Below are 14,739 nucleotides of genomic sequence, written 5' to 3'. Positions count from 1 at the left end.
TTTCAAGGTGATACACTGTATGGCCATCCATTTCACCCCACCTTTTGTCAGAGAGGAGTATTAAATTGTTCATTGTGTTTCTGTGGTTTCAAAGATGAAATGTTTAGCTTTAGAAATGCTAATTGAGGTCTGCTCCCTTAAGACCAATGGTGTTGCAGATATTTGAAGATGATGGTCATTTCAGTAATGTAGGGTCAAGTGCACAGGCTGTGGGGTCTGACAGCCACCACTGGCCAGATGTACAGCTTTGGGGAACTGACTTTACTGCTCTGAGCCAGTTTCCTCATTTGAGCTGTGAGGATTGTATGGGAGAGGGCAGGAAGCACTTAGCATGTAAGTTCACAGCAACATTTAGCAGCTGTTATTATTTTCACACCTTGGGTGGTACAAATGGTCAGTGGGCTCAGCTGCTCACTGAAAGGTTGGAGGTTCAAGTCCACACAGAGGTGCTTTGGAATAAAAGCCTGGTGATCTGTGTCTGAAAAAATCAGCCATTGAAAAGTTCTAGAGAGCACAGTTCTACTCTGACACACACGAGGTCTCCATGAGTCAGAATTGACTCGATGCCAACTGGTTTACTGGTTTTTCTTTTCACTGGAGAACTTTACCTTGAAGATAACCCAACTTTACCTTGAAGCTTGCTGAAAGATGAGGTGATGTATACGAATCTCATTGGTGAAAGTATTTCTGCACATCCAAGCTAGATATGCTTTTTATATTCAAAGGAATACCTCAGAATATTATGATGAACTCATAATGTATTAGTAATAATTATCACATACAATATTTATTTAGTTATTTACGGGTTAGAAGGTACATTTTCACCCACAAGTTTATTCATTCCTCACACACTCCCAGTGAAGAAAGAGGAGCCCAGAATGGTTAAATGACTTGCTCAAGGTCATGATTAGTAAGTATCAAAGAAAGGACTTGAATTCATTTTACAAAGCTTTCTTATACTGTTCTTCCTAGTGGTTTACCCAAGAGGGCACATAGCAAAAGTGATGTATAAAGGATCTAGAGCCTTGTTGTGAGTGGTAGAATTGCTTAATGAGATACAGGAATTCTGGGAGAGGAATAGGTTTAGGGGTAGTTGATGTGACAGATAATCAACATTTCAGTTTCAGACATGCCAAATTTAAAAAAACAGCAACAACAAACTCACCACACATCTGTCAGTTTGTTGTACGGTTGTGGCTTGCATGTTGCTGTGATACTGGAAGCTTTGCCACCGGTATTTCAAATACCAGCGGGGTCAGCCTTGGTGGACGGATTTTGGTGAACCTTCCAGACTAAGACAGACTAAGAAGAAGGACCTGGAAGTCTACTTCTGAAAAAACTGGCCAGTGAAAACGTTATGAATAGCAGTGGAACACTGTCTGATATAGTGCTGGAAGATGAGCCCCTCCAGTTGGAAGGCACCCAAAATATCAGGAGGGACTAGTCCCTGGAAGAACATCATGCTTGGTGAAGTAGAGGGTCATCAAAAAAGAGGAAGATCCTCAACTAGTTGGAATGACACAGTGGCTTCAACAGTGGGCTCAAACATAGCAGCCATTGTGAGGATGGCACAGGACCAGGTAGTGTTTCGTTTGTTGTACACAGAGTCACTGTGAGTCGGAACCGACTCGATGCACCTAACGACAAGTTTTAAATGCCTGTTAGACAGTAAAATGGAAGTGTCAGAATGGCAGCACTATGAATGTCAGTTTCAGCAGAGAAGTCAAAACTGGAGGTAGAAATTTGGAAGTTATTAGCCACCATTATGCTTTGAAAGAGGTTGAGATTACTTAGAATGTGTGAAGAGAGAAGAGGAGGGGCCCCAGGACCAAACCCTAGGGTAATCTGACATTTAGGGTGGAAAAGAGAAGAAAGCGTGTACAAAGAATACAGCAAGGTAAGCAGTACATCTGGGCAATGTGATGTCATGATGCTCCAAAGAGGGAAGTGTTTAAAGCAGGGCAGTCACCTGTGGTGATGCTACTCAGAGGTTGAGGATCACAGTAGTTCGATCCACGGGGATCATAGCGATGGTGCAGGAACAGGCAATGTTTTGTTCCATTGTGCATGGGGTCTCCATGAGTTGGGGGCCAACTCAACAGCAGATAACAACAACAACAAATCCAGGTGAATAGTAAAAAAATTCTCCTGGAATTATCCAATGAACATAAAATTTTGGACATCATAGAATCTTAACTTTCATACTCTACATAATACAAAGTAGGGTAAAAGTAAAATAAAAACCAAGGCCATTGCCGTCAAGTCGATTCTGACTTATAACAACCCTTTAGGACAGAGTAGAACTGCCCCATAGGGTTTTCAAGGAGCGCCTAGTAGATTTGAACTGCTGACCTTTTGGTTAGCAGCCATGCTCTTAACGATTATGCCACTAGGGCTCCCAAATATAAAATAGTGATTAAGTAATAAAATGAATAAAGGAATTAATAACATATCCAGCACAAACTTTGAGCTGTTTTATGTTATTTTTATTTTGATTTGGGGAAATTTTTAAAAGTAAATTTGTAATTTGTGTTTTTATTTTGTAATTTGTACAAAATTATAATTCTGTTATTTGGGTGAGGGCAACACAGGGAAAATACTTCCAATTATATTAGCCTGGAAGCTCAATTCAAAGCATTTGTTATAGCAGCACCTCTTCCCCACTCCTCCTTGCATGATGCAAGGCAGAGAATCTCTGCTCTACCAGATGGGAGATTTACTTTGTGTTGGCCAAAAGGAGAGGAATCTCAGCATCCACTCTTCCCGATCTTATAGGGGGGATTCTTTATGCTAGGGGCTGTCAGAATGCTGCTGGGTACCCTCATAATCAGCTTCCCGTAATGAAGGAAAAAGACTTCCAAGTGTATATAAGTGGCTTTGGCACTGGAGGACAAAGGCTTTAGACAGGTACCCCATGTCTCTTCCTGAGAATCAGCATTCATGGCTAAGTGCAGTCCTTAGCAACAGAAGTAAATGGCAGAGATCTAATGTGTATTCTTTTCTCCTCCCACCCCAGCAAACCAACCTTATTAAACATCTCCTTTTCTGGCTTTGCATACAGGGCTCATCAATGTCCCTCTCCCGGTCAAACAGTCGTGAGCACTTGGGAAGTGGAAGTGAATGTGATAACTGGAGAGACCGAAATGGAATAGGACCCACAAGTCATAGTGAATTTACAGCTTCTATTGGCAGCCCCAAGCGTAAACAAAACAAATCAAGTGAGCTTTGACTTCTATTCATATTTTTCAGTATAATCAGCCTAGAATTTGTTTATTTGGTTTGTAGTGTTATAGAAGTATAACTCTGCAATTCCCACACAGACAAGAGCCAGTTGTTGATTGGGGAGGTAGGAATGGCTGCAGACTTCTACTAGAACCTCCATAGCAACTCTCTTTTATTAAATTTTAATTTTGGTGAAAATATACACATCCAAACATACACCATTCATCAATTTCTACATGTACATTTCAATAACGTTGGTTACATTCTTCATGTTGTATCACCATTCTCGCTGTCTCTACCCACCTTGTTTCACCACCATGGACTTTAGACTCACTACTCCTAAACTTCTCATCTATGCTTTAGAGTAACTGTTGACAATTTGATCTCATATAGATAATTCTTTAAAAGAGCACAATGCTTATGGCGAACATTCTTTACTAATTTAGATGAACGGTTATTTAGTTTAAAGATGACTTCAGGGGATAACTTTGGTTCATGGTTTGAAGATTTCCTCAGAGCAATAGGTTCAGGGGTCCCCCCAGTCTCAGTAGGTCCAGTAAGTCTGGATTCTATAAAAATTTTGAATTCTTTTGCACAGTTTTTGCCCTTTTGACCAGGATTCATCTGTTGATTCCTTGATCAAATCATTCAGTGATGGTAGCTGGTTCCAATCTAATTCTTCTGGTTTCATGGCAGTAGTTCATGGAGGCAGTTAGACTTGCAGTCCAGTTCCATTTCCAATTCCTGGGTCACCTGCTGCTGCTACTCCAAATAAATAGAACAATTGTTGTATCTTCGATGGTGTCTTAGTCATCTAGTGCTGCTACAACGGAAATACCACAAGTGGATGGCTTTAACAAAGAGAAATTTATTCGCGGTAAAGTAGGCTAAAAGTCCAAATTCAGGGCAAAGCCTTTCTCTGTCTCTCAGCCTTCTCATCAGTGTTCCCCCAGACTAGGAGCTTCTCCGCACAGGGACCCCGGGTCCAAAGGACACACTCCGCTCCTGGCACTGCTTTCTTGGTGGTATGAGGTCCCTCTGTCTCTCTGCTTACTTCTCTCTTGTATATCTCAAGAGATTGCCTCAGGATACAATCCAATCTTATAGATTCAGTCCTGCCTTACTAACACAACTGCCACCCATCCTCCCTTATTAACATCATAGAGGTAGGATTTACAACAGATAGGAAAATCACACAATACCAGGAATCATGGCCCAGCCAAATTGATACACACATTTTTTGGGGGACACAATTCAATGCATGACAGATGGCCACTCACTCAGTAGCATCCGTTGAAGTACATTTGAATTTTTGGTCAAGTACACAGCATGATTCACTAGTCCACCCAGCATTGTGTGTCATTGGTCATTGGGTCTGAAAACCACAGATAACGTGGAGAAACCCCTGCCCAACAAATCAGTTGCAAAATCAAGCCAAAGTTCCGCATTCCTGTCTTAGAATTCTTCCCAAAGAACAGATTAGTTTCTATTATAAATTAAATCCAGGAACTCCAGCATCAATCTTATTATACCATATATTGCTCTTAATTTTGAAATCACTCTGTTTTGTGAACTCCCTGCCCAGTTGTGTTCTTATAGGGGATGAGATTTATGTGTTGCAATACCATAGAATTCCTTGACTGCAGGAAAGCACAAGTGTGGTTACAGAGAGCCATCCTGCCGTCCAAAAGGAACTTGAACTTTATAATAACTTTCCACATCCTTATTGTATCCCAGGGATCCTGCTTCCAATTCCTTATTTAATTCCCATCAAATCAGTTATAAAGAGCAAATGTTTCTGAATGCTCAGGGAGAATATGATTAGTACTTATTAACTACAGAGCTCTGTTGCTGAATTGCTGCCTCCCAAGTGTAACCTTTTAAATGACAAGAGCCTTGCTGAAAGCTATAACCAGCATTCCTTTAATGAAAAGCCAATGTTTCAGTAAAGGATTGCTGTATTTCTGCAGCTATTTCTCTATTCAGCTGAACAATGAAATCTGAAATATTTAGATGATTAAAAGTTTTAATTAAACCGTGTTCTCTGTGGGCATTTACACTTCAAGCCTGTCTCTCTCCTTTGCCTTTCAGCGGAACACTATCTCAGCAGTAGCAATTACATGGACTGCATTTCCTCACTGACAGGAAGCAATGGCTGTAACCTGAACAGCTCTTTCAAAGGTTCTGACCTCCCTGAGCTCTTCAGCAAACTGGGCCTGGGCAAATACACAGACGTCTTCCAGCAACAAGAGGTCAGCCATTATTTATTTATTTTCCTGTGTCTCTTTGTTTTGGTTGTATCTGTGATGACTTCCAGAATGAAATCACTCTTTGACCTATGGCTGTGCTATTACTGAGCATTTATTCAAGTCCCATAGCTTGTTTTTGCTGCTGATAAAAATGTCAACTCATTCCTTATTTATTTAGTGCACCTAGTAAACACAGGATAGTGGAAATACAGAAAATTGTGTTTGCCAAAATGCACCATAGCAGCCCTTCATCAGTGTGATGGTTAAGTTGTGTGTCAGTTTGGCTAGCCCATGATTCTCAGTGGTTTGCCAGATATTATATAATCATCCTCCATTTTGTGATCTGATGTGAGCAGCCAGTTGGTTGAAAGGGGTGTGGCCTGCAGTCAATATGTATGGATGTTCTGGCAAACATGGCCCTCTCTCAATCTTGCATCCAACTCATCATCCTCTGACTTCCTGTTCTTGGATGGTGAGCCAGCAGCCTGCTGTCTGACCTGCTGATTTAGGGTTCGTCAGCCCCTGCAGCCACATGAGTCAGGAGAAGCCTGATGGTTGACACCTGACCCACAAATTTGGGACTTGCTAGTCTTCACAACTACATGAGCCATTTTCTTGAAATAAATCTCTCTCTCTTGATATATATATGTATGCATATATGTATGTATATGTGTGTGTGTGTGTGTGTGTGTGTGTGTGTATGTGTGTATAGATATACTTCACTGGTTTTGCTCCTCTGGAGAACCCAGCCTAAGACATTGGTACTGAGAATGGTACTAGAGGAATATAATTGCAAGGATGAGTTTTCTGAATTGGTTCTCAAGTCTGGCTAGTTTTAAAGGTGTTGATGACTCTGCCTCCAGTAGTAGAGAGAGCATTGCTAATCCATGGCATGAGGTGGAAATAGAAATATGCAGAATATCACCACTACTGGATCAAATATTTGTGAAAGACAAGGCTCTGAGTAATTACATATTTGATACGTTTCTACAATCTTGTCAGAATGAGAAGTATAAGGAAGCTGGTTGGTTGGTCCTCCTTACACTAGAAAAAGTGGTGAGAAAAAAGGATAAGCTCAAATTCAGAGTCACAGCTCAAGTGCCGCACGCAAGACCTGAATGTTGCCACTTGTACCCGGAAAGAAAAGCCTTATTTCTTGTAGTAACAGAGCTGATATTGCCATAGAACCAAACCCAGAGTCTTTTCATAAGAGTGGCTAAATTAAAATGCCAGTTGAATTCCCAACCTCAAATGGTGTCTAAAGTTAAAGTGAGGGTATCAAATGGGAAGAAATGGGATTCTGAAACTTGGGATGGGGACATAGGGGAAGATAATCAGGAAGTTGAGGACACTGAGCCCCTAAATTCTATTGACTCACTCCTACCAACAGAACTAGCCCCCTTACTCCCATCTGAAGAGATTGCTCCATCTTTGTTTGCTAAGCGACCCTCCCCAGTGAAACTGTTATCCGTTCTACCTCCATCTGATGAGATTAACCCAGCTGTTCCTGAAGAGTCTTTGTTTGAGACATCACCTGGGGCAGCACCCGAGGTGTATTTTGGGGGCATTGTATGAGGCAGATGTCTTATAAGACGTTGCTGAATATCCCCAGGACCCATCCCACGACCCATTTTTGCCTCTAGCCCAGTAACTAGACATAAGCCCCAACTAGCCCCAAGAGGTGAAGGACAAAGTGTGACCCTGGATGAGGTACGCTACACTCCAAAAAAATAGCTTGATTTTTCTAATATATACAAACAGAAACCTGGGGAATATATGTGGGAATGGCTATTAAGGGTGTGGGATAATGGTGCAAGTAACAAAGTTAGATCAGTCTGAGTTTATTGATATGGGCCAATTAAGCACAAATTCTTCATTCAGAGTTTCAGCTCAAGAGGTTAGAAGAGGATCTAATAGTTTTATTTGATTGGTTTACTGAAGCATAGATTAAGTGGTGGCCTACAATAAATCAAGTTGAAGTGCCAGACCTGCCTTGGTATACTGTAGAAGAAGGTATCCAAAGGCTTAGGGAAATTGGCATGTTAGAGTGGAATTATCAGGTTGGACCCACAGACCCAGCCATGGAGTACCCAGAGGGCATACCTTTTGCCACAATGGTGAGGAAAAAATTTGTGAAGGGATCCCAGGCATCCTTGAAGACTGCTGTGATTGCTATTTTATATAAGTCATATTTGACAGTGGGAACTACCCTAACTGAATTAAGACACTTAACCACAATGGGGCGGATTGGACCCCATGGTGATAGGGGCCAAGTGGCAGCACTTAATCAACAGAGACAAGGTGGGTGTGGTTACAATAATGGACAGCGTAGTCAAAGCAGTAATCAGAATAGTCTGACTCCTATGAACTTATGGTGTTGGCTACTTAGTCTTGGTGTCCCTAGGAGTGAAACAGATGGGAAATCTACTAAGTATTTACTTGATATGGACAAGTGGAAGAATTCTAGATCAAGTGAATGGCAGTCTAACTTGAATTGCCAAAATAGAGAGTCAGGGCCCCTCAATCTATTCCCAGACTTGAGCCAGTTTACAGGCCCACAGCTCCTTGAATGAAGGGGAGGCCAGGTCCCCTTGAGGAAGGACCCCACTACACTGCCAAAAATTTATACTGTTAATCTTTCTTCTAGCTTTCCCCAGAGGGATCTGTGGCATTTTATGAGAGTGACCGTTCATTGGGGAAAAGGAAGTAATCACACTAGCTCTAAACTGACACTAATTCCAAGAGACCCAAAACATCACTGTGGCCCACCAGTCAGAGCAGGGGTATATGGAAGTCAGGTTATCAATGGAATCTTAGCACAGTACCATCTCACAGTGGGGCTGGTGTGTTCCGGAACCCATCCTATAGTGATTTCCTCAGTTCCAGAATGCATAATTGGAATAGCTATACTCAGCAACTTGCAGAACCCCAACATTGGATCACTGACATGTGGAGTAAGGGCTACTACGGTAGGAAAAGCCAATTGGAAGCCATTAGAACTGCCCCTACCTAGGAAAATAGTAAACCAAAAGCAATACTGCATTCCTGGATGGATTGGAAAGATGACTGCCACCATCAAGGACTTGAAGGTGCAGGGGTGGTGATTCCCACCACATTGCTATACAACTTGCCTATTTGGCCTGTGCAAAAAAATCAGATAGATCTTGGTGAATGATAGTGGATTGTTTTAAGCTTAACCAGGTGGTGATTCCAATTGCAGCTGCTGTTCCAGATGTGAGGTCATTGCTTCAGCAAATTAATGTATCTCCTGGTACCTGATATGCAGCTATTGATCTGACTAATGCCTTTTTCTCCATCCCTGTTTTGAAGGACCACCAGAAGTAGTTTGCCTTCAGCTGGCAAGGTCAGAAATACACCTTCACTGTCTTACCTCAGGGGTATATCAACTCTCCAACCTTATGTCATAATTTAGTCCACAGGTACCTTGATCACCTTTCCCTTCCACAAGATGTCAGATTGGTCCATTACATTGATGACATTATGCTAACTGGATCTGATAAGGAAGAAGTATCAATGACTCTAGACTTAATTGGTAAGATGTTTATGAGCTAGAAGATGGGACTCAATCTGACAAGATTCAGGCGCCTTCCACCTCAGTGAAATTTGTAGTGGTCCAGTGGTGTGGGGCATGTTATGGTATTTCTTCTCAAGTGAAGGATAAATTATTGCATCTGGCCCCTCATACAACTGAAAAGAAGACACAACGCCTGGTAGGCCTTTTTGGATTTTGGAGGTAACAGCCCTCATTTGGGTGTGCTACTCTGACCTATTTATCAAGTGACTTGAAAAGTTGCTAGATTTTAGTGGGGCTCAGAACAAGAGGAGGCTCTGCAACAGGTCCTGGCTGCCGTGCAGGCTGCTCTGCCACTTGGGCCATACGATCCAGCTGATCCAATGGTGCTTCAGGTGTTAGTGGCAGATAAAGCTGCTGTTTGGAGCCTTTGGCAGGCCCCTGTTGGTGAATCACAGCACAGATGCTTAGTGTTTTGGAGGAAAGCCCTGCCATCCTCTTCAGATAACTACTCTCCTTTGAGAAACAGCTTTTGGCTTGTTACTGGGCCTTAGTAGAGATTGAACACTTGACCATGGGCCACCAAGTCACTATGCAGCCTGAGCAGTCCATCATGGACTGGGTGTTGTCTGACCCACAGAGTCATAAAGTTGGACATGCACAGCAGCTCTCCATCATTAAATGGAAGTGTTATATATGAGGTTGAGCCTGAGCAGGACCTAAAGGCACAAGTAAGTGGCATGAGGAAGTGGCCCAAGTGCCCATGGTCTCCACTCCTGTCATATTACCTTCCATCTCCCAGCCTGCACCTGTGGCCTCATGGAGCATTCCTTATGATCAGTTGACTGAAGAAGAAAAGCTCGTGCCTAGTTTACACATGGTTTTTCATGATATACAGGCAACACTCAAAAATGGACAGTGGCAGCACTGCAGTGCCTTTCTGGGACCTCCATGAAGGACACTGGTGAAGGAATTTCCTACCAATGGACAGAACTTCAAGAAATGTACCTGGTTGTTCTCTTTGTTTGGAAGGAGAAATGGCTGGTTGTGTGATTGTTTACTGATATATGGGCTGTGGCCAGTGGTTTGGCTGGATGGTCAGGGCCTTGGAAGGAACACAACTGGAAAATTGGAAACGAGATATGGGGAAGAGGTATATGGATAGACCTCTCTGATGGGCCAAAGAAGTGAATATATATGTCTCATGTGAATGCTTCCCAAAGGGTGGCCTTGGCCAAGGTTGATTTTAACGATCTAGTGGATATGATGACATGTTCTGTGGAAACCAGTCATCCTCTTTCCCCAGCCAGTTCCATCATTGCGCAATTGGCTCAGGAACAAAGTGACCATGGTGGCAGGGATGGAGGTTATGCATGGGCTGAGCAACATGGACTTCCACTCACCAAGGCTGACTTGGCTACAGCCACTGCTGAGTGCCCAGTCTTTCAGCTGCAGAGATCAACACTAAGTCCCCAGTATGGCACCATTCCTCGAGGCAATCAAACAGCAACCTCGTGGCAGGTTGATTACATTGGACCACTTCCATCATGGAATAGGTGGCATTTTATTCTTACTGGAATGGACACTTACTCTGGATACAGATTTGCCTTCCCTGCACACAGTGCTTCTGCCAAAACTACCATCTGCAGACTTACAGAATGCCTTATCCACTGTCAAGTTATCCCATAGAACATTGCCTCAGACAAAGGGACTCACTTCACAGCAGATGAAGTGTGGCAGTGGGCCCATGCTCATGGAATTCACTGGTCGTACCATGTTCCCCATCATCCTGAAGCAGCTGACTTGATAGAACGATGGAATGGCCTTCTAAAGACACAATTACAGCACCAGCTAGGTGGCTATACTTTACAGGGTTTGGTACAATGTTCTCCAAACCCAAAAAACCAAACCCACTGCCGTCGAGTTAATTCCCACTCATATTGACTGTATAGGACTGAGTAGACCTGCCCCATAGGGTTTCCAAGGCTGTAAATCTTATAGAAACAGATTGCCACATCTTTCTCCCATGGAGCAGCTGCTTTGTTCGAACTGCCAACATTTTGCTTAGCAGCTGAATGCTTTAACCACTGCTCCATCAGGGCTCCCAAAGCCTACAGCTCCTGGTATTCACAGGTGGTCTCCCATCCAAGTACTAACCATGCCCAACCTGCTTAGCTTCCAACATCAGTTGAAATCAGGCACATTCTCCAGGAGGCTGTATATGCTCTAAACCAGCATACAGTACCTTGTGCTGTTTCTCTCACAGCTGGGACTCATGGTTCCAGGAATCAAGAGATGGAAACAGTGGCACCACTCACTATTACCCTTAGTGGCCCACTCACAGAATTTTTGCTTCCTGTTGCCATGACCCTGTGCTCTGCAGGTCTAGAAGTCTTAGTTCCAAAGGGAGGAATTCTCCCACCAAGAGATGAAACACTGATTCCATTGAACTGGAATTTAAGAATGCCACCCAGTCACTTTGGGCTCTTCATGCCTTTGGAGTAACAGGCAAGTAAGGAAGTTACTGTGTTGACTGGTGTGATTGATCCTGATTGCCAAGGGGAAATCAGAGTGATATTACATAATGGAGATAAAGAAGAGTATGTCTGGAATACAGGAGATCTCTTAGGCATCTCTTAGTACTGTCATGCCCTGTGATTAAAGTCAATGGAAAACTATAGCAACTCAATTCCAGTGTGACTACTAATGGCCGAAACTCTTCAGGAATAAAGTTTTGGGTCATCCTACCAGGCAAAGAACCACGACCAGCTGAGGTGCTTGCTGAGGGCAAAGGGAGTCCAGAATGGGTAGTGGAAGAAGGTAGTTTGAAATACTAGCTACAACCACGTGACCAGTTGTAGAAACATGGATTGTAATTGTTTTGAGTATTTCTTCCTTATTTTGTTACATGTGTATGTGTGCGTGTGTATGTTAAATATCTTTGTTTTTTCATCTCCCTTATTCTATTACTTATTGTAAAATATAAGATGTAAATGAGGCTAGTGTGTTTTCGGTTATATGCATGTTAACTGTATCATGTTAGATGCAAGTATGACTTTGTAGATATCTTAATTTGAGATTATGTACGGTTTAAGGAGATGTGTACAGTACCAGGTTGACAAGGGATGGACTGTGATGGTTAAGGTTTTGTGTCAACTTGGCTAGGTGATGATTCTCAGTGGTTTGGCAGATATAATGTAATCATCCTCCATTTTGTGATCTGATGTGAGCAGCCAATCAGTTGAAAGCAGAGTTTCATTCGGGATGTAGCCTGCATCCAGTATATATGGATGTTGTGGCAAAGCTCACCCTCTCTCGATCCTGCGTCTGACTCATCATCTTCTGACTTCCGGTTCTTGGGACGTGAGCCAACAGCCTGCCACCTGACCTGCAGGTTTTAGGTTTGTCAGCTCCTGAAACCACATGAGTCAGAAGCCTCCAGCATGATGCTTAACCCACAGATATGGGCCACCACAACTGCCTGAGCCATTTCCTTGAAATCTCTGTATTTACACACACACACACATACACACACACACATGTATATGTATATGTATATATATGTGTGTATGTATGTGTATTTTATTATATATACACACACACACTAAGCTGGTTTTGCTCCTCTAGAGAACCCAGTGTAAGACAATTTGAGGTAAAAGACCTTATCTCTATATCGATTTATAGGAACTTTGGATTCACAGTTCCCCTAAGCCAGAAACAAGTCTGTATTTAGCATGATTTCTTTAGTCATTTAACACTGTTTAGTCTGTGGTTATCTTTATTTGTGACACTTAAAAGTAAATAACAACATCTGAACTAAATACCTGTGGCTATTTTCTGCCCCATCCTACTCATGTTACTCAAGGCTGCCTTCGTAGAATATAATGTGTTTTCTTGTATGTTAATTGATTCATTCAATTACTGGTTGGATTTTGCCTGAACTGAGAGAGAACTAAGATGTCCTCTGAACTGTCCCTACTATAGATTTTGCTCAGATTGACCAGTCATGGCCCATTATACACTGGCATGAAAAGAGTCTCTGACCATGATTCTTTACAATAAATTTCCATAGAATCAGGGCACGACCAATCCAATGCAACAGAAAATTAGAATGGTTCTATAAATGTGTGTCTTGTTCAAATCTACACATGGTCTCAGTTTGGTGCTAGTTGGCTTTATTTCGTGTCAGAGAACATCTGACTAAGTCAGTACTTCACAGGCATGTATCAATCAATAAAGAATCTAGGGTTTTTGTTAGGCATTTTGTATCATAAAGTCAGTATATTGCCCATGGTTCAATAAATTACTGAGTTTAATTGCTGGGCTTTGTTCTTTTCTACACTGAAAAAGAGATTGTTGTGTGTATGTTGGATTTCAGGGTATTGATTTTGTTTCCTTTTCTCTAAATCTAAATTAGTGTTCACTTAACCAAGAATTTTCTAAGTTGAATAAAACTTTCATCATCAATGCATTAAAGCACGCATCCGTTTATTAAGTCTTGCTAGTTAGATGAGAGTGGCTAATTGGGAATCTCTGGGGCAGAGATATTTTTTACTTGTCCAGAACACAGCAAGTCTCAAAATAAGAGATGAAAGGTTATAAGATGATATTTGGTGTTTGTTTTTCTCTATATTTATTTCCTATTTGAAGAAGAATAGAAATAAAATTTCTTATAGATACTTCTTATTCAATTTCTGTAAGAAAAAGAGAACATGAAAATACAAAACCAGAGTGGTTTTATCCAATATTTTATTAACTAGAGCATAGGTTAGCCATTTACAGCATGCAGACCTGCATGATTTTGTAAATTAAGTTTTATTGGCACACAGCCACACTCATTGGTTTACATACTGTTTATGGCTGCTTTGGAGCTACAACAGCAGAGCTGAGTAGTTGCAACAGAGATGGTATGGCTCACAAATCCTAAATTATTCACAACTTGGCCATTTAAGAAAGTTTATTTACCCCCTGAACTAGGGAGTCTCTATTAAGTAGAATTTTTCAAAGTATATTTCTAGAATTGTGGAATTGTGATAAATGATGACCTTAAGGTTTTGCAATATCTAGATGTGCTTTCAGAATCAACACAGAAAATCTCAAATTGTGTTCAATATAATTTGAATCCAGTGTATATTTTACTACTTTCTGGTATATTGAAGTTTGGCAGTCTGCTTCCTTCATGTAAAATATTTTCTAGTATTCATATATGATTTAACAAGAATCCTCCATTAAGTAACTTGTGAGATTCGATTTATTGTAAACATTTTCAAGATTTATTTAGCAACTTTCATGGATGATATATCTATCTACATTATTGCTAACAATAGTTACCAATCTTTGTTTATTTTTCTTGTTAGCTGCCATCAAGTCAACCCCAATTCATGGCATCCCCTGTGCAACGAAACAAAATGCTGCCTGGTTCTGTGCAATCCTCGTGATAGGTTGCAGATCCAACTGTTGTGATCCATAGGGTTTCATTGGCTAATTTTCAGAAGTAGGTCACCAGGCCTTTCTTCCTAGTCTATGTTAGTCTGGGGACTCTTTGGTGAGCGCATTTATCTTAGTTATCTAGTGCTGCTGTAACAGAAATATCACAAGTGGATGGCTTTAACAAATAGAAGTTTACTCTCTCACAGTCCAGTAGGCTAGAAGTCCAAATTCAGGGTGCCAGCTCCAGGGGAAGGCTTTCTCTCTCTGACAGCTCTGGGGGAAAGTCCTTGACATCAGTCTTCCTCT

At 41.7% G+C, this 14,739-nt stretch overlaps 1 protein-coding gene across 1 annotated transcript in view; it reads left to right on the top strand.

Moving 5' to 3' along the window:
• BICC1 (BicC family RNA binding protein 1) overlaps nt 1-14,739 on the top strand; it is a 350,793-nt gene that overhangs the window by 327,064 nt on the left and 8,990 nt on the right. Inside the window, exons 18-19 of the mRNA XM_004369872.2 lie at nt 3,062-3,218; nt 5,314-5,474. Of these exons, the coding sequence (XP_004369929.1) occupies nt 3,062-3,218; nt 5,314-5,474 (318 nt within the window). The remainder of the gene's footprint in view (nt 1-3,061; nt 3,219-5,313; nt 5,475-14,739) is intronic.

Source organism: Trichechus manatus, unplaced genomic scaffold, assembly GCF_000243295.1.
Source record: "Trichechus manatus latirostris isolate Lorelei unplaced genomic scaffold, TriManLat1.0 scaffold00007, whole genome shotgun sequence".
Lineage (NCBI taxonomy): Eukaryota > Metazoa > Chordata > Mammalia > Sirenia > Trichechidae > Trichechus > Trichechus manatus.
This window is presented reverse-complemented; position numbering and strand designations above follow the sequence as displayed.